At 39.7% G+C, this 18,236-nt stretch overlaps 1 protein-coding gene across 5 annotated transcripts in view; it reads right to left on the reverse strand.

Annotated features, from left to right (window-relative positions):
• Nucleotides 1–18,236, reverse strand: part of col15a1b (collagen, type XV, alpha 1b) — a 46,933-nt gene that overhangs the window by 8,240 nt on the left and 20,457 nt on the right. For 3 of the 5 annotated variants that reach the window (XM_008433060.3, XM_008433056.3, XM_008433057.3), the window contains 29 exons: nucleotides 16,778–16,930; nucleotides 14,028–14,102; nucleotides 13,013–13,102; nucleotides 12,429–12,558; nucleotides 10,977–11,017; nucleotides 10,617–10,796; nucleotides 10,081–10,107; nucleotides 9,924–9,986; nucleotides 9,271–9,348; nucleotides 9,130–9,192; nucleotides 8,926–9,063; nucleotides 8,432–8,599; nucleotides 6,354–6,407; nucleotides 6,158–6,193; nucleotides 5,873–6,010; nucleotides 5,633–5,692; nucleotides 5,522–5,557; nucleotides 5,063–5,104; nucleotides 4,673–4,735; nucleotides 4,001–4,036; nucleotides 3,776–3,859; nucleotides 3,467–3,532; nucleotides 3,114–3,149; nucleotides 2,752–2,814; nucleotides 2,302–2,391; nucleotides 1,874–1,909; nucleotides 1,697–1,750; nucleotides 1,498–1,554; nucleotides 1,295–1,354 (listed from right to left, as the gene is read on the reverse strand). In XM_008433060.3, coding sequence (XP_008431282.2) covers nucleotides 1,295–1,354; nucleotides 1,498–1,554; nucleotides 1,697–1,750; nucleotides 1,874–1,909; nucleotides 2,302–2,391; nucleotides 2,752–2,814; nucleotides 3,114–3,149; nucleotides 3,467–3,532; nucleotides 3,776–3,859; nucleotides 4,001–4,036; nucleotides 4,673–4,735; nucleotides 5,063–5,104; nucleotides 5,522–5,557; nucleotides 5,633–5,692; nucleotides 5,873–6,010; nucleotides 6,158–6,193; nucleotides 6,354–6,407; nucleotides 8,432–8,599; nucleotides 8,926–9,063; nucleotides 9,130–9,192; nucleotides 9,271–9,348; nucleotides 9,924–9,986; nucleotides 10,081–10,107; nucleotides 10,617–10,796; nucleotides 10,977–11,017; nucleotides 12,429–12,558; nucleotides 13,013–13,102; nucleotides 14,028–14,102; nucleotides 16,778–16,930 — 2,217 coding nt within the window. The remainder of the gene's footprint in view (nucleotides 1–1,294; nucleotides 1,355–1,497; nucleotides 1,555–1,696; nucleotides 1,751–1,873; nucleotides 1,910–2,301; nucleotides 2,392–2,751; nucleotides 2,815–3,113; nucleotides 3,150–3,466; nucleotides 3,533–3,775; nucleotides 3,860–4,000; nucleotides 4,037–4,672; nucleotides 4,736–5,062; nucleotides 5,105–5,521; nucleotides 5,558–5,632; nucleotides 5,693–5,872; nucleotides 6,011–6,157; nucleotides 6,194–6,353; nucleotides 6,408–8,431; nucleotides 8,600–8,925; nucleotides 9,064–9,129; nucleotides 9,193–9,270; nucleotides 9,349–9,923; nucleotides 9,987–10,080; nucleotides 10,108–10,616; nucleotides 10,797–10,976; nucleotides 11,018–12,428; nucleotides 12,559–13,012; nucleotides 13,103–14,027; nucleotides 14,103–16,777; nucleotides 16,931–18,236) is intronic. The other 2 variants (XM_081597919.1, XM_008433059.3) reach the window with 1 other exon arrangement.

Genomic DNA, 18,236 nt, shown 5'->3' on the forward strand with positions numbered 1-18,236 from the left:
ATTTCAATGCTGTTAAGATTTGAGGATGTAGTTTTACTTTGGTGCAACAAAACTTTTCATTATGAAATAAAACGGAAGAAAAATAAGTTTTCATTTCAGGTGAAACTATGCAATACGAAAATGCTGGGAACCTTTTGAAAATGTCTTTAAAAAGACATGAAGTTATGTTGCAATATTAGACATCATATTATACAAGTAGTCCAGAATAACAATCAGTTCTGATCATAAATCAATTTGCAATAAACTTTTGCTAAGTAATAAATACAGCACCCTCAGCACTTTCTGAAACGCCTGCAAAATAAGAGTAGAAAAAGATTTTTTTTATTGAAATCTTACACTAAAGAGAAAGAAAAATCTCATTTTATTTAAGAACAGAAAAAGGCCCAAAAAAAAAATCCACGTCTTATTTTGGAGTAATTGTGAAATCTCAATTATTTGCACAGCTTATATTCCCCACGCTATAAAAGTAATTGTGGGAACTTTTAACGTCACACTTTGCCTTTTTTCACGAGTTGATCAGAACATCAGGGAGATTTATTTATAATGTTTATCATCTTATTTCCCTAAACTAGACATTGTTGTAAAAAAGTATTTGCCTCGTCACCGAAAAACGTTTTTTCTCACTGTGTGAAGTTAAATCAGTGATCTTTGAAGGAGTGGAGGGTTTCCATGCATTAACACCATATTTTATCTGATGCTGTGCAGCTCAATCAGATTTAAATCAGGAGTTTGACCAGAAACGGCAGGATTGTTGTCCAGTTGTATGAGCCAAGTGCTTTCAAAGTTTCTATCGGTCCTACACACGGCGAGGAAGATGGTAAAGTTATGTATGTAACTGCGTTTCTATGAATCCCGGATGACCGCCAGAGATTCCCTGTCACTCAGAATCCTGGCATTTCGCGAGGAGTTTCTGTAGGGACAGAGCCTCGGCTGACGACATGCGACATGGTCTCTGGTTGGTCATCCGATATGTCACAGGTGTGACTCTGTAGATATTATTGCTCAAACGATGCATGAAGGGAACATTCAGTGCTTTCAGCAGCGCCCTCTGGTGGTCAGTAGGGATGAAACAGAACTCCAAACTAACTATGGAACCAAGTCACATAAACCATTGTTCAGTTCTTTTACACACCAGGGCCGTCAGTAACTTGTTTTGTGCTATAAAGCTATAATACTATAATACTTATTGCACTTCATAATGCAAGAAGAGCCAGATAGAATAAAAAAAAACATCAAGTATCATGTTCCTTTAATTATAAAACGTTCACATTAGCCATGATCACTGCATACTTACTCCATTTAGACCCAGAATTCTTCCTGGTGCACCAGGAGGACCCGGAGGGCCTGGAGGACCCTAAAAAAAAAAAAAAAGAAGAAGAAATATTGTTTCTGCATTTGTTTTAAAGTAAGTCGCTCCTTAAATCTTTGAACTCCTCTGAGTTTACATTAACCACACATTAACATTAACCACATCTCTGCCTGAGTGTTCCTCCTCACCGGCAGGCTGACAGATTCTCCTCGGTCGCCTTTCCTCCCCACCATACCGGGTCGTCCCTACAACAAGAGACAGCAGCGTTTACCTGTTGGCTCTAAAAATAAATGCAGGAGCAGATTGTAGTTTTCACAGTGCCGCGTTTATTCACTTGCTATCCGCACTGTACGGCCAGCAGGTACGTGATCATAAAAAACTACTCACTGGGCGTCCAGGGAAACCGTATTCCCCTTTTTGACCAGGATATCCCATCGGCCCCTGAAACGAAAGGCAGTCTGTTAGACAGCTTTAGTGTCAGGATTGTCAACTTCTTCTTAAATTGACATTTTAGGAGTGTAACACCAGTAAACTTTTAAAATATTAAACTTATTATAAACTCACCACAGGCCCAGTGGCTCCTGGGAAACCACGGTCGCCCTGGGAGATCACAGAGCAGAACAATAAAGCATGAAATTATGGAGTAAAACAAACAAACAAACAAAAAATACATTGAAAAACCTTAATTTTTGCACTTCTATGTGTAACATGGCACAGATGAGACATTTTTTCAAAAAGTTATTTCTATTTTAATGTTCATAAATGTTTCATCACAATCTGGTTTCCATCTTAACTTACGTTGCTTTTTTCCTCCTGATTTAAATCAGCTGACTAGAATGACCAGCATTCAATGAAGCATTGTAATTCTATTTTACGACAGAAGTGAGAGCAATCCTGATAGAAATACATGTTTCATCTCCATGTCTTAAACAGAACATAAACAAGTTACTTAAGTAACTTGGGCCCAAAGGGCCCAAAGGTATGTTACATACCTTTGGGCCCTTTGGCCCCTGAGGGCCCCTCGGTCCAGACAAGATAGATCCATCTGCAGCAATTGTCACGCCAGGTTCGCCCTTTTCTCCCTGTAAAAACAAATAAAAAGCAAAAAAAAAAACAATAAAAATGATACAAAAATCCCAATATTTTCAAAAATATTTACGACTGATACACAAATAAATTGTTATATTTTCCTCCAGCTTGGTGTTGCTCAGCAGACACCCAGCTGGAAACTCAAACATCCTACAAACAAAGAGCTATGATGTTGCACTGACAACAACACTCTTCAGTGTGGATTGCTGAGGGAGGGAGACTGAATCATGGCGATTTTCACAATCAGTAAGAAGCTTGAAAAGGAAGTGAGAGAAAACACAAATGGCTATATTTTCCAGAATATGTCAGGATGTGTCTGCTGTTCATTTAGGCTGTAAAATCTCGTTGCTAACCTTCTCTCCTGTGGCTCCCTGAATACCTTCAGGGCCTTTGTCTCCTTTTGGTCCTCTAGGGCCCTAGGAAAGGGAAGAAAGTCAGTAAATTGTTATTGACCGTCTTCAATTCAAAGGTTCAGGAAGGACGACCATAAAACTAGAGGTTCATTTGTTCGGGTTAGCCATTTTGGAAATTCTACTGCATGTAGCCTGAAGGTAATGTATGAAGTAGATTCTTGTCAAATTAAGCAGCTGGATTACTGAAAAAGAAAGATTTACTGATGTAGCAAACCGACATTGATACAGTCAGTGAGCCACAGAGTCGGCTGGGCCAACAGGCTCAGCATACAGCGGAGTAGCAAGTTACAAAAGTTACTTACTGGAAATCCGGCTTGTCCCGGCAAACCTTCAGGGCCCTGGAGCAAGTCAAACACACACAAATACACTCGTGTCCAACAGGAAAAGCAGCGAGTCTCGGTTATTTATCTATTCTGACAAAGCCACAGCATTAAACTAAATGGCAGCAGTTTGGTTACACTTTCATAGTTCTGAAAAAAAAAAAAATCAGTGACTAAATAAAATAAATACTAAATAACCATTGCTTATAGCTGCTGCAAAAACATGGTGTATTTTTTTTCTCATGTTGCAAAACCCATTTGGGTATTTACATATAAAAATGCATCAAACTGCAAAACCGTTGTCAGTTTTTACACGTGTAGCCAGAGACACACACCCTGGGCCCCGGGGGTCCTCTGAGCTCGGTGAAGTTTAACATCCCATCTGTAGCGTTCTGGAGCAGCTGCAGACACAATGCATGATTCAAAACACAAAGCATCTTTTAATGACTTCACCAACAATATGATCAACGTATTACAGCAAAAGTAGTACATTTTCTTTTTTTTTTTTCTTTTTTCCAAACTTGTGCTTTAAACCGACTGCATTCAAACACAAAATCCTGTCAGAAGAATTTAATTGTAATCTTGGATTGTAAGTGACATTTCATTTAAATGAGAAGACTGGGTGTGTTTGTGTGAACGCCTACTTCCTGCAGGTTTACAGCAGGTCCTGGAGGTCCTGGAGGTCCAGGCGGTCCTGTGATACTGAGCCCGTCAGCACCTGGATCGCCCTGCGGTGCCAGTATTTACATTTATTAAAACTGTGCCTGAAAGCAAAATGCTTATTTCCAACAGCATTTTATATATTTATCAGACTGAAGGATTTGACTTGTGCTGCATAAATCATTTATAATTGTATCCAATGTTCCTACCTTTGGTCCTGGGCTGCCTTTTTCTCCTTTGGACCCCTGTTTGAAAGAAGAAATAAGTAACATCAATTAGAATGTTTTGGCAATAACTGCAGACCAATTAATCCAACTAATCCCAAGGCTTTGTACTAACAGATCACTACAGATTAGCCGGATATGTAAAACACCATAAAGTTACCTAAATTTGACTTTGGGTTTGTTCAGGGAGAACAAACCCAAACAGCAATCAGCAAAATTTTAATTTGTGTCGCCATCGTTTTAAAGATATTAAAACAATAAGTGGAAAAGTAAAAAAAAAAAAAGTTTGAGTTGATTTTTTTAAGGGTATCTAATAGTTTTTTTTCAGAGAGATTTTGCCCCTGCAACAAAAGATACATTTATTGACATTTACTGTTACGTGTCTTTAACAGGGGAGTCCGATATTAAAACATTGCTTTAATGGCTGATAGCTGGCATTTTATGTATATTTTCCACCAGTTCGACAGCAGACATCGCTTCTCTGCTTCAGTATAACGACCCAGAATCCTGAGTTGGATCACTATCATGTTCACATGCCAACCCAACAACATGAAAACAAATATTATACGCTAATGTCTGCCCTGTTTTACTCATCATACCAACGTAATGCTGGTATTCTGTGCACGCCTACATCGCCATGTTACTGCTGATGCTTACTCTAGCACCTGGCAGTCCTGCAACGCCCTGAAGGCCGTCTGGTCCTCGTTTCCCTGGCTCCCCCTGAAACGATAGAAGTTATAGAGTGCAACATCAAGTGGATGTTATGTATTTATATATTTGCCTGATGCAGCAAAAATAATACACATTTCTTTTGTACACAATGTTCCAGTTTAGTTTGCTGAGCTGCCATTTGTTCCTAAGTGGAAGTGATGCTGCTTTAAAGGGATTTTCTTCAGCTTGGAAAGAGTTTGGTACATCAATTATTATGACAAGGACTTCACTTAATATAATATCTGAAACCCATTGAACAGGGACGGATGAGGAGCGGATAGACAGCAAATTGTTTACAAAAGAAATGTGATCCACTCCAGTTTATAAAGGCCCCACCTTGACAGAAGTCCCAGGAACTCCGGGGCCGCCGTCCTCACCCTAAAGGCATCACAAGAACACCGTCACTAATGAAGCAAATCATTTCCCCAGGAACAAACTGTATTTTACTGAGACTTTCTCCAACACGGAGTTGTACATAATAGTGACGTGGAAGTGAAGCGAGATGTGGTTTCCGTTTATTTTTTGTTTTTTACAGTAGAATGTGGGATAGATTTGTGACGCGTCGCGGTGAACGCATGAACATGTCACCGGAGCAGAAACGGAGAAAAAAGATGAAATCCACCAGTTGCATATGAGCGCACACTATTATGTGCGTATGAGTTGCACATATCAGTGCAACTCATATGCTCCTGTTTGTATTGATCCCTGAAATCTATATTTGTTGTTTACAAAATTGTGTCGGCAACATAATAAAAGTGTGAAAAAGTCAAGGAGGTGTACATATGAAGAGATTACCGGTGGTCCAGGGGGTCCTGGTACGCCTGGAGGGCCCTTGAAAAAACAAGAAAAGATTTACCACATAATATTAGGAACACACACATAAACATACAGATGTTTTCCACTGACCTGCGGTCCTCTTACTCCTGTCCTAATTAACAAGTCGCTCTTTCCCGATCCTTCCATATCCTTTGAAAAAGAAACAAAGGAAACAGTCTTGTGTGAAACTAAAAGGCTCTAATGTTGTGAATGAAGAACCCAACCTGCACTCTTCCTTTCTAATGTGCCCTTCTGCTCATCCATGGCTCATTTCATTCCTTATGCTAGCAGTTGTTTATATGGTCTGTGTTTGACGTAAACCACAATCACCTCTATGAGGACTTTGGTTCCTGGAGGGCCAGGTGAGCCCGGGGGTCCTGGTGGACCTGCAGGCCCCCTTCTTCCTGGTCGACCATTGGGCCCTTGGAGTCCAGGAGACCCTGGTGGGCCCACATCTCCACTTTCACCCTAAGGAGACAAAGACACACAGATCAAGAAGGCTGACACATTCAACAGATCAGCTCTTTTTTACTCACCCAACAATGTACTCATTTGGGGGAAATCAACACAGATTATGCACGTCCTGTAACTGTTAGAAGTCAATTAATTAATTACCTTTGGTCCAGGTGGTCCAGGTATCCCTTGGTCACCCTGAAAGTATAAAAATATAACATGAACAAAGAAAACCAAACAAACAGACATTCCTTTGTGGTGACAGACAACGTCTCTTCCATCTGCCTAGAAATGGAACTGTCTAGAAAACAGTCAAATCTATCGTCTGTTGTTATCATCTTCACAAAGATGACCGTACCTTTGGTCCAGCACCCCCTTGTGGGCCCGGGGAGCCAGCTGTCCCTGCAGGACCCTGGATGGACAAACACAACCAGCCGCAAATTAAATGGCTGCTAAGGAACAACGAGAAAGTGAAAAGTACCATGGTGCATGCTAACATGGTGACAAAGCTCTCTGTTGATCCCTCAGGCTTTCCAGCTGGGATCAACACCGAGTTTCACAGAGAACAGAGGAAGGGAATAATGACAGTCGGTTTGATGGAGGCATGAAATCATCCATGGGATTGTTACACTGGACCACATGCAACTTAGCTACATGTAGCATGTCTGTAGCGGTGTTAGCAACTGCAATGGCGTGGATAATTTCTTCATCTCACTATTCATCTTCACAGATGAAATGATGAGTATTCAGCCATGTTTGTCTAGTGTTTAATGCAATCCGCCGACTTGTACATGCAAAGGGTGACATGCGCATCCCTGAAGGTGCCATTTACACCACAAGGTTTTAGAGTAGAATGTGCTGCTCCAAGTAGTTATTAGGAAATGAATTGTTCATTTCACAACAATTTTGATGTTAAAGTATATTCCTCAATTATTCAAGTAATATGACGGTGTAGTAGAGCTCATCTGTGCCAGCTTTAGCATAGCCAGTGTTTGTTCCTTCAATTGTTAATTAACAAAAAAAGGAATAGTGAATCTTATTTGTTCTTCGATATGACGCATCACGATAAAAACAGCATTTTTATACTTCCTGTTTTACGTTCAGATCAAATGTGCAAAATTAAAAATGTGACCACAGGACTGAGTTTGATTTTAGCATAAAACTTAAGTTTACCTGAAAGTTTTTCCCATGTGCTAAATCGAGAATTATTGTTTCAATGTCACCTTGGGATAAACCCCTACGTCACTCAGAAGCTTTTCTCTCATCCTGATTGGCTGTTGAATGTGGTGCCTAATGTGCCCATTTTGTGCTGACAAAAAATCAGAATGGATGCATGTTCAGCCAGGAGTTAAAAATGAATTCAGCACAGACGGATTGTAGTAAAGACAATGACTGCCGACAATGTTAAGTCATTATCGCTTGACATTTGAAGCAGTGACCTCAAAGGGCAGATATCATCATATTTTAGAATCGCAAAGGTAATCTTGAAACTGTGAAATGAAACTAAATCACAGAACTTCCAACGTGAAGGAAGTTTCTGGAGTATCTCCTTGGAGATTCCTGAAATGACTAAAATTATTACCCTTTGTTTTTTGTGGACGAATTTTTAAATGTTTGCAATCAGCGGTCACTAAAATGTTCAGTAAGAATATTTTCTGAGGCAGACTGCAACGAAAATGCAAAGAACTGGGGACTAAACCTCTTTGTAGATGTAAGAAAGCCACAGATTAGTGAGGGAAAAGAGACTTTAATCGGGTTTTTGAGCAATAGAAAGAGATCGTCGCATCATCGTCGGTCAAGTCTGGGTTCAGCAAGTTTACATACCCAAAGAACGAGTTCACCAACTACCTGAATACCAGATAGTACAATTTTCTTCCATCAGTGGATTTCCTCCCCACTGGGAATCATTGGTGGTTTGCCAAGAAATAGTTTGTGCTGAGGTCTGAAGGGATCTTCTTTCTTATGACACAAACCGAAGGTGAACCAACCATGTTTAACTCTCTCCGAGGTGTTGACCTTTTTCCTGACTTCCTCACTGGACAAACCACGACATTGATCTCTGGTGTATGAACTCGCATTCAAACTGGCGACGTTACTATCACTGCTTTACCTTTAGGTTTTGTGTCCTGCACAAATCTCCATTGTTCTTGTGATATTTTTGACTGCATATTTGGCTGCCATTCTTGACTTCAGAAAGGAAAAGGAACATAACTCAATCGCTACAATCCCAAAAACTAAAAGCTGTAAAAAAAAATGATGATACAAGCCCCAAAAGTTTGAATTTGAAAAACAAGCTTTCGGCAGGAATTTCGTCACTGCGACAAATGTGTCGTCTTCATTACGTCTTTACGGAGTTTGGGCACTCTACTCATGCATTGGATTGCGCTCCTGTCATTCATTGCTCCCTTATTCCTGGGTGAAACCAGGCCAGAATACCTCGCCCGAGCCCCAGGCGGACTCAAGCCCAGAACCCGAACCGACACCGGAGGCGGAACTAAAATCAGAACCGGAACCAGTAGCGAGTTCTGTATTGAGAACTGACGCCAGCTCTGGACTCAAAGCTGAACCAACAGGCCCAGAGCCACTTAAGTCATCCTCAAATATCTGCAAGAAAGTAGAGGAGACAGAGAAATGGCAAGAGTGTAGAAGATGGATGGACAGGAAAAATGAAGCTAGAACAGGATGGGGTGACAGTAAAACATGGATACCACATAGATGACAGAGACAAATGCAGATATAGAGATTAAAAACAGAATCAAATGTCAACCTGGTGACAGAACCTGTATCATGACTGGAAATACAACGAATGAAACATTTTTAGATTTCCAGTCTGGGGGCCTGATAGATATAAAACATGGATGACTGAACACAGTATAATTTTCGTTTTTCTACTCGTATCTAAATGCACCTTAAGTTGACAGGTAACCTACTGGTATTCCCTGTTCGCCTGGAAGTCCATCACCGCCAGGTGCACCCGGGGGTCCAGTGTGGCTAGGGGTCAGTTCTGATGACAGCTGTGGTGCAGGAGGCCCAGGTGGTCCCGGAGGCCCCGGAGGACCTGCTGGACCCTGGAAATCAAACAGAAGTTAAATCATCTCAAATTATCGTAGCGTTTATACGTTTTCGGCTCTTACCCTGATGTAAATGGTATCGGTGTCCAGATCCTCAAAGCCAGAACCAAGGGCATCTGGTCCATACTAAAACATAAATATGATGTCAAAAATATGAAGGCAATTTTACAAACCATTTGTAAAATTTCATCATAGTCTGCTCACTGGCACACTGCGGGATCTGGGAGGCCCTGGGGGTCCTGGGAGACCCGGGGGGCCTGGCAGACCAACGCCTGGGTCCCCCTGTGAACAGAGAAGACATCATCAAAACATTTACTTTTCCCGTCTCTTGTCTTTTTTAAATTTAATTAAAAGATTAAACTTTTTTTTTGGTTAATGCCATCAACCTTTTTAGATTAAAAGCTTTGTTAAGGACTAAGTCTAAAACCTAATCAATGCCAGAACAGAAACCACCTTCGAGTTCTCCACTAATAGTTGTTTAGGTTTTTTTTGTTGTTTTTTTTGCTAACTTTTAAAACTATTATAGATTTCAAATTAAACAATTGTCATGTACAGCATATAAAAAGTGCAGCTGGTTATTCCACTCCTTCATCATTTCACACCTTTAATGCTGGTAGTTCATTCTTTAAGGTAAATGAATTATGCATCTGGCCAACCATGTGCAGAGTAACCACCTAAAGTTACTCAGTTACATTTACTTGAGTAACTGTTTTGAAAAAATGTCTTTTCCAGAGTATTTTTTCCTATACTTTACTTTTTATTCTTACTTGATGAGTAAAATTCTGAATTCTCTACCCACTGAATGGAGAACAAATATGCTTTCACCAAAAATCATTTGGGATCGTCTGTAGAAGCACCTTGTCTCCTTTAGCTCCAGCCTCTCCGCTCAAACCTGGAAATCCCTGTTGTCCTTTCTGACCCTGATGGGAGAATCACATCTCCATTACTCACGCGTCTCAAACAACAGCAATGCAAACACAAATAAAGCAGAATTCCAAGTATAAAGATACTCACCACTTCACCTTTTTCACCTTTGCCTCCCTGCAAAAGGCGAAAGTGAAAGATTCAGAAGGTTAGGGGGAATAAATGGCCAAACAACAAACAACAAAACTCTTGTAATTGTTTGAGACTTGCAAACTGTTCTGAAATCACTTTACACACTTAACACACAAGACTACAATATTATGTGTATGTACTGAGGCAAAGGGTGTGGGATTCTTAGTTTGCATTAATATTCAAATACTATAAATTATGGATCGACTGAGAATTTAGGGATGAAACTTCAGAACAAATTCTGCTCTGTTCAGTCGCACAAAGTGAAAGACTCTTCATCAGTGCAGACAGAGCATCTGCATAAGAAAACACAACATTAAATCACATTATGCATACATGAAATATATAATACTTCAGAGTTGTGATGCTTTCAGGAAAGGCTCTGTGACAATGTGATAACCCTGCTGATGTGAGACGTATGGGAAGCCGAAGTAATTTACGTAAAGCAGCAGATCTTCTTATGCATCTGAAATGCAAGGCAGTGAAACAAACAAAACCTTTTGTCCGTCGCCCCCCGGTGTTCCCGGGGCTCCAGGAGTTCCTTGTGGTCCTTGTGGCCCAGGTTTCCCACGTCCCTCTTTGTGTGTGTAGCGAGGCCCCGGAGAGCCAGGAGGCCCCGGCGGCCCCGGCAGCCCACGATCTCCTGGTTCCCCTTTCAAGCCGGGCCTGATGAGAATCTGCACATTTCAAGTCTTTAAAGCCTAAGCTTATATTTGCTAAACTTTAATTCAGCCTGTGTGTGTTTTTTCTATCACTGAGACAAATAGGTCACTGACAGAATAAATAATTTAAAAAAATGAAAAAGTAATTCAGTGGATATTTTCTAATAGTAAAATGTCGACGACGTGTGGACTCACGTGTCCAGGTCGCTCTCCTGCCTCTTCTGTTTGATGAGACTCTGGACATAAAACGTGGTGTATTGACATAATAATTCACACATAATAAATAAATAAACCAGCAAACAAATAAAGAAATAAATAATAAATGAAAGTCCAGCTGCTGATTTTTCAGACATTATAAAATGAGAACTAAAGTGAACAGTTTGTAAGTCTTTCTTTACAGTTCTTGTATTTTTGGGGTAAAATAAACGATGCCGAGCAAAAGTTTTCACATTTTATCACATTGTAAAAGTTCCAGAGGGTCTGAAAAGTGCTTTTTTTTCTTTTTTTTTTAAATGCCACAACTTGTAAGACCAACATTTTTGCAACAGTTACAGATAGAAGACAGTCGGGTTATTATGTCTCTACCAGGTTTTCCTATCTAGAGACTGAAACATTTGCCCTCAAGTCCAACTAGTTGGGGATTGACTAGACAGACTTGAAACAACTGATTTCATAATTTAGTCTTAGGTCTTAATGTTTATACATTAACACAACCTTTATATATTCTAACACTTGAATGTTTTAGGTCGTCTCCCTCGTAGAAGGTGAACCTTTCAATGCTTTTGAATCACCTAACAGGTTTACCATCAATCCGTCTTCCCATAAAATGCAACCAGTTCCTGCTAAAAGTGTCTCCACCTCCATGGTTCCCTGTGGGGATGGTGAGTTCAGGGTGCGGTGCAGTGTTTGTTTTCTGCCACAACGTTTTGCAAGCAGACTAAAAACCACAACTATTTCCTCATCTGAGCAATCCACCTTCTTTGAATGTTTGTCGTGGCGCCAAATGGCAAGTAGGATTTCGTTTACAGCTTTCCTTCAGCTGTGTTTCATTTCTTTCGCCCTTCTTCTGCAAAGCCCAGATTTCTGGAGTAAATAACAAATAACTCAGTGTTAACAAAGTTCTCCTGCCTGAGCTATGGTTCTCTGCATCTCCTCCAGAGCATCTCCTCCAACATGTTGCTCTCGGCTGTTTCTATTGTTGATGCTCTCCATTACGATGGACAACTACATCTGAACAGATTTGCCATTGTGCCTTCCTCCTTCCGCTTTCAGATGTTGAATTAACCAGTACTGTTTGGGATCTTTACATCTTAAAATATTGGTTTCAAACGAGGTAGATGACTTCCATTAGCATCTAAAGTAAAGTGAACTAAAACCAAATGTATGACTCACATTTTTCAGATTTTTTTATTGTGAAACACTTTAAAAACCATGAATCATTTTCTTTCCAATTCGCAATTATACGTTACCTTGGACTATCAACCAGACCTCAATAAAATTTGCTAACGTTTGTAATGTGATATAATGTGGAAAATATTTGCCATAAATTCTTTAACGAAACATTGTATGAAGAAAGTAAGCTCCCAATGTTAGAAAATAAATAAATAAATAATTTCCACTGACAACATTAAGAAGTCTCTTTCTCACCTGTTATTAGCAGATCCTCATTGGCTGCTGTCGGAGTCATGTGACCAGAATACTCATCAAGCTCCACCTCTGGTAAAACAGTGGGCGGAGCTTTAACAGGGAAGCTGTTCTCAGCCTTCAGAGAGATGACCTTTAACAGAGAAGATTGTTAAAAGTGGATTGTTGTTGGTAAGACCAAATAGGTTCCTCCTGTAAGAAGCAATAAATAAATAAATAATAACAATAGTAATGAGAGAAATGGCAATCCAACTACATTACACATGATTTCAGTCAAGACAGTGTCAAATATTATCAGGTTTCTTATATGAATGTTCATAAATTCTTTCCTATATCTGTTTACAAACAACAACAACAACAACAACAAAAAAAACCTTCAGAAATCAGGAATCTGTTGGGAGATTAACTACTCCAAATGTTTAAAACCTCCTTAATATGTAGAAGCTACTATTCTGCTTTAGAAAGAAAGTTTCCTTTGAAGATTCACCCTTTGTAGTTGATTCTGGGTTTGTTTTGGGTCAAACTGACTTCCTGCCTGTGGGAGTAGTAAAGAACAAACAGTGCCTGGAGAAAAGAGAGCCACCTACTGGCCGTTTGACGCCATCTTCCCTTTTTCTGGAGTCCACCTCTGTCTCTCTGTCATCCAGAGGATCGTCTCCGCTCGCGTACCCGGAGGCCTGAGTTCATTAGAGATTTAATGTTTGTTGAAAAAGGTAGGATTGTCATAGATGTTGTAGCTGAGAATGAAGGTCTGAGGCTTTAACTGAGGAACAGAGAGGTTTACTGGAAATAAACCCTTAGTTTCGCCGTAAGAGCTCGTGCCTCTGTCAAGGGAGCTACTAATAACAGGACACATTTTAACAACACTGTTGAAACTTAAGCTGCCGCTTTATAACATATACAGGGGAAGTTGTCTTATCAAAATAAACGCATCAAATCCAAAACCAGAAGTCAACAATATAAATAAAACGAAGTAAAGGCAACAAGAGAATACAACAAATACAACAACAACTGAATTTGGGGTTATTCACAGATGTCACGTCAAGAAGCGTTTAAACTATCGTTATGCAAAAAGTCTTCAGATATGCCACTTTTTTTCAGATTTTTGCATAAAAGGTTGCCAAAAGTTAGACAATTGTTATACAATTTATCTCCAGTTAACTGTAATCACTGATACAATTTTCATCCTTTGCGTAAGATCATTTTCACTCATTTGCAGCAGCTGTTTTGTCAAATAACAGACTTTGTCAAACGGTTGTGTAGTTGTGATAATACTCTGACTGAGAATAGCTAATAAAGTATGAGAATTTAATATCAAAACAGTCTCCGTTGTCAAAGTAAAAGCGTAAAAGAACTCAGATTTCTTTGTGTGCAAGACATAAAGAAATCTTCTTTGCTCGTAATTTTGCCCTGTATTTTTCTCCCCCACTTACTGATCACACTAATAATTTTTTTTACTTTTCAAAAATCCATAACATAAATAGTTCTTGAACAGAAAAAAAAAATGTATATCAACAACTTCCCGATAAAGTGTTGTTCCACAAGAGGGCGCTCCAGCCTGCTGGTTCTAACCCATGTATCTGCTGTGTTGGAGTGACTCACATACGGATCGTCGTCCTCACACTGCTCCTCTGCTGCTCTGGGATCCTCCCTTATGATGAGCTGCTGAACAGACCCCTGAACATGGAAATACATGGAAAATAAGGCAAAGCTGCTGTTGCCACACCAGCTACTTACTTACATAAAAGAAAAGAGAGAAAAAAAGCAATGCCATCGCTTCCTTACGATGGTCCCTATCTAAAGAGAGAAAATTATTTAGATTCAATTTCTCATTTGAATTATGATTTACCTTCACTAACATGAATTTGACAGGGAAAATTGGTTATTATTTGTTGGGGTCTTATAAGTGACTTCTGTTTCAGAATTTTTTTTTTTTTTTATTAACGGTTAAACATTGGGGTTCTCTGGTAACAGAACCAGGAGGGAGACTTAGATATAGATATAGATATAGATATAGATATAGATATAGATATAGATACAATGTAAATTTCCCCACTGCGGGAATAAAAAAGGAATATCTTATCTTATATTATATTTCTCTTTTTGGAGGCGCTTTATTCTGGAGGACCCCAAAGCACTTCCAGGTCAGAGGGTAAACAGCCCTGTCTGTGTGCTGTAAGCTATAGCTTTGCTGTGCTCCAAAATGCCAAGATTTTGTATTTTACAATAGCATTTACTTTTGCAAAATGTACTTTTAGTACGGTTTGCTAATTTGTTTTTGCCTTTTTTTAATTGGTGTTCAAAGTGTGATTACATTGCAAAGAAGTTACAAAACATTTCCTGTTGTAAAGACGTGACTTTGCACAGCTAACACCTGATTTATGCGCAACCAGTGAGATTTATAGACAGTTGATGTAAAATTGGTTTTCCATTGTTTTAACTTTTAAAATCCACCTCGTAAATATAGTGAAAGCAAAAGAATATATAGCAAAAGGTATAGTAGTTTCATATGTTTTCAGATTTGATGTTTGATATTTTGATTTTCTTCTGTTTAGAAACTGCATTTTGACATTTCCATTAGTCTGTTCCCACTGCTAGAGATCTAAAGACGAATAACTGAGCACAATGTGGTTTAATGCCATGTACTGTGTAGATGAAACAATTCAAGAAGTTACATACATTTACATGTCCATGAAGCCTGTCAGTGTCTTAAATTCTTAAATTTCCAAGAATGTAAGAAATTCCTTTTCTTAAAGCTTCATAAAAAACATAAATATCATATGACCGACTGCTTTTCTCTTGTTTTGGTCAGCAGATTGCATAAGTGCTGGTGCATTTTAGGAAAAAAATTTAAAATTTAAAAAATTTAAAAAAGCAGAAAAGCCATTGGTTCCTTTTATCATTAATCGTTACATTTACAGTGCCCCAATCCATAAACGCACCGATTGAAAAAGGGCGCCGTGCCACACTGAACCTGTCCGCAGCACCGAGAGCAAACCCGCTCTGTGACCCAGATAGAGCCAGGTTGACAAACTGCTGCTAAGCGGCTCACATTCTGCCACTCATGCTTCACATAACCCATTGAGGAAGTCAGGCCACTTTGAACAAACACTAAATGAAGCGATGATGGCTACCGTGGCTCACCACGGCAACAGGAATGGATCACGTTCAAGCAGTAGCCAAGTTGGTATAATATCATTGCTACGGCTTTAAAAAAAAAACCTATTCTAAATAATGAATCCACACGCATTGTATAGCAATCTAAACAAACTTGTTATGAAATCCAATATGTTTTCTTCCTTTGTGGAAAACTACATAGGGGTTGCCCTGACTGGCATAATCCAAGGCCTTGACTGGACCACAACTAAAGACACGCCGACATTTCGGACTTCCTCGTCTGTTATTGGTTTACTCCCCCGTGCTTCTTTGCTGTCCTCTCCTGCATCTCCCCCCTCTTCCATCCTCCTCCTGTTATTTCCTCTCATCTTGCCCTCTCCCCGTCTCTGATCTTATGAAACATGCAGGACAGAACCAGCAGCAGAGACAGCCCCGCTGGACACATGGGAATCTGGGGAATGCCGATATCGGTTTTTGGAAAAACTTAGTAGTTTATACGTTATCCATCCATCCATTTTCTTTACACCCTTGTCCCTCAGTGGGGTCAGGAGGGTTGCTGGTGGCAATCTCCAGCTAACATTCCGGGCGACAGGCGGGGTCACCCTGGACAGGTCACCAGTCTGTCGCATGTTTGTATATATATATATATATATATATTTTTTTTTTTTTCAAAGAAATTGTGATGTTCTTGGTTACTTAACGGAAAGTGCTAGTTCCAGTGGTGACAGCTAGAAATATACAGGATAGTTCTTATATACATCTATATCTATGAAAGACCTGGGATGGATGAATATTTAGATAACCATTACTAGAAAACCATTAAACTGATAAAAATCAATGGTTATTCCTCTGAAAGCTGGAAACAAGCTGACAATTCTACATCGCTAAACATTCAGATGAGCCTTTTGAGACGACTTTCATCTGATATCTACATTAATAAAAGGCATTTTGAATCTAAAGTGATCGCTTTCTGTCTCTGCATCCTGGACGGTGGATGAATTAAAACCAGAACAGAGACGGATTAATTGGACAGAATGCTGGAACGTTTCCAGAGGAGAGAGATGAAGTCATGCATTTCATCTCTGCAGCACGGTAATGAGAGGCCAGTCTCCACACAAATAGTGACATGTTCTTTCTTTTTGTCTATCTTAATTTAGAAAAAAAAACACTTATTTTCAGCTATTCACCAGAGATTAAAAAACACAACAGATGTATGAATAATGTGTTTTACTCACCACAAACTTATCGAGGCCTGTGCTTCCTGCATTTGCGACAAAAATGCCGGAGTTTTGTGAAAAGGTGAGTTTCTCTGGCCTGCGATGGAAAGTCGTCCTCTCAGCCTCACCGCAATCCATGTAAAGACGCACCTCATTATGTTCCACCACCAACTGCAGCACAGAAAAAGCTACTTAACACAAATATATTTTGCGGGGTTTTCTTTCTAATCCACTCAAAAACTCATTGTTGTTTTCTATGCATCATAAAATTCAACAGCTTACGATTGCTGGCTACTTCTTTATCTTTGTTGTGTCCCACATCCAAAAATTAAGTGTCATCTCAATTTAAAGCTAATATTAAGATACATTTGAGCTTAAAAGTAATGAGTTGGCAAAATTAATGCTGGATTTTATTATCTTTAAAAAAGTGGCTGTGGGACGCCTGCTCCAGGTCAGTGTAGTAAAACCAGAAGAAAACCAAAGTTTATTCAAAACTTTTTCATAGAAGAACTGCAGTGCTGGTCACTGATCGTTATATGGAAGAAAAAAAAATTACTAGTTAGTATAAAAATAGGATTTCCCATCGCTTAAAAATGCTTTGTGTTGCCATCTTGGACTATTTAATACATGTGTGTTGCTACACCTCAGGCCAGACGGCAGGCAGAGGATTTGATACAAAGAGTTTGTGGACCATGTCAAAGTCTCGGGAATGCTCTCATCAAAAGTGATGCGTTTAGTATTTTAGGTTAAATATAAAAAAAAGTTTTGATCACATCCGTTCATGAGTGAGATTTCACTTTTTGTTCCATGCTGTACAACATTCTGAGGGAAACCAAGACCTGGCAGGAGGCACTGTGATGTCACAGTGTCACACTCTGACGTCACGGTCAGACTGTGATATGGATTCTATCCATATCATGTAGTTCAGAACGATATGGAGGGAATTTGAAAGATGCCACACTGTGACATCAGAGTGCAACACTGTGAAGTCACAGTATCTCTGTGATGTCATAGGACCCCTGTGATGTCACAGTACCTCTGTGATGCCACAGTACATCTGTGATTTCACAGTACATCTGTGATGTCACAATACCTCTGTGATGTCACAGTAAATCTGTGATGTCACAATACATCTGTGATGTCACAGTACCTCTATGATGTCACAGTGTCTCTGTGATGTCACAGTACCTCTGTGATGTCACAATACCTCTGTGATGTAACAGTACCTCTGTGATGGCACAATACCTCTGTGATGTCACAGTACCTCTGTGATGTCACAGTGCCTCTGTGATGTCACAGTGTCTCTGTGATGTCACAGTGTCTCTGTGACGTCAGTGTTACACTCTGATGTCAAAGAGTTACACCGTGGCGACAGATTGTGACACTGTGACATCACAGTGCCTCCTGTAAGCTCTTGGTTTCCCTCAGAATGCTGTACAGCATTGAACAAAAAGTGAAATCTCAGTCATAAACGGAT

This window comes from Poecilia reticulata, chromosome 17, assembly GCF_904066995.2.
Source record: "Poecilia reticulata chromosome 17, P_reticulata-male-v2, whole genome shotgun sequence".
NCBI lineage: Eukaryota > Metazoa > Chordata > Actinopteri > Cyprinodontiformes > Poeciliidae > Poecilia > Poecilia reticulata.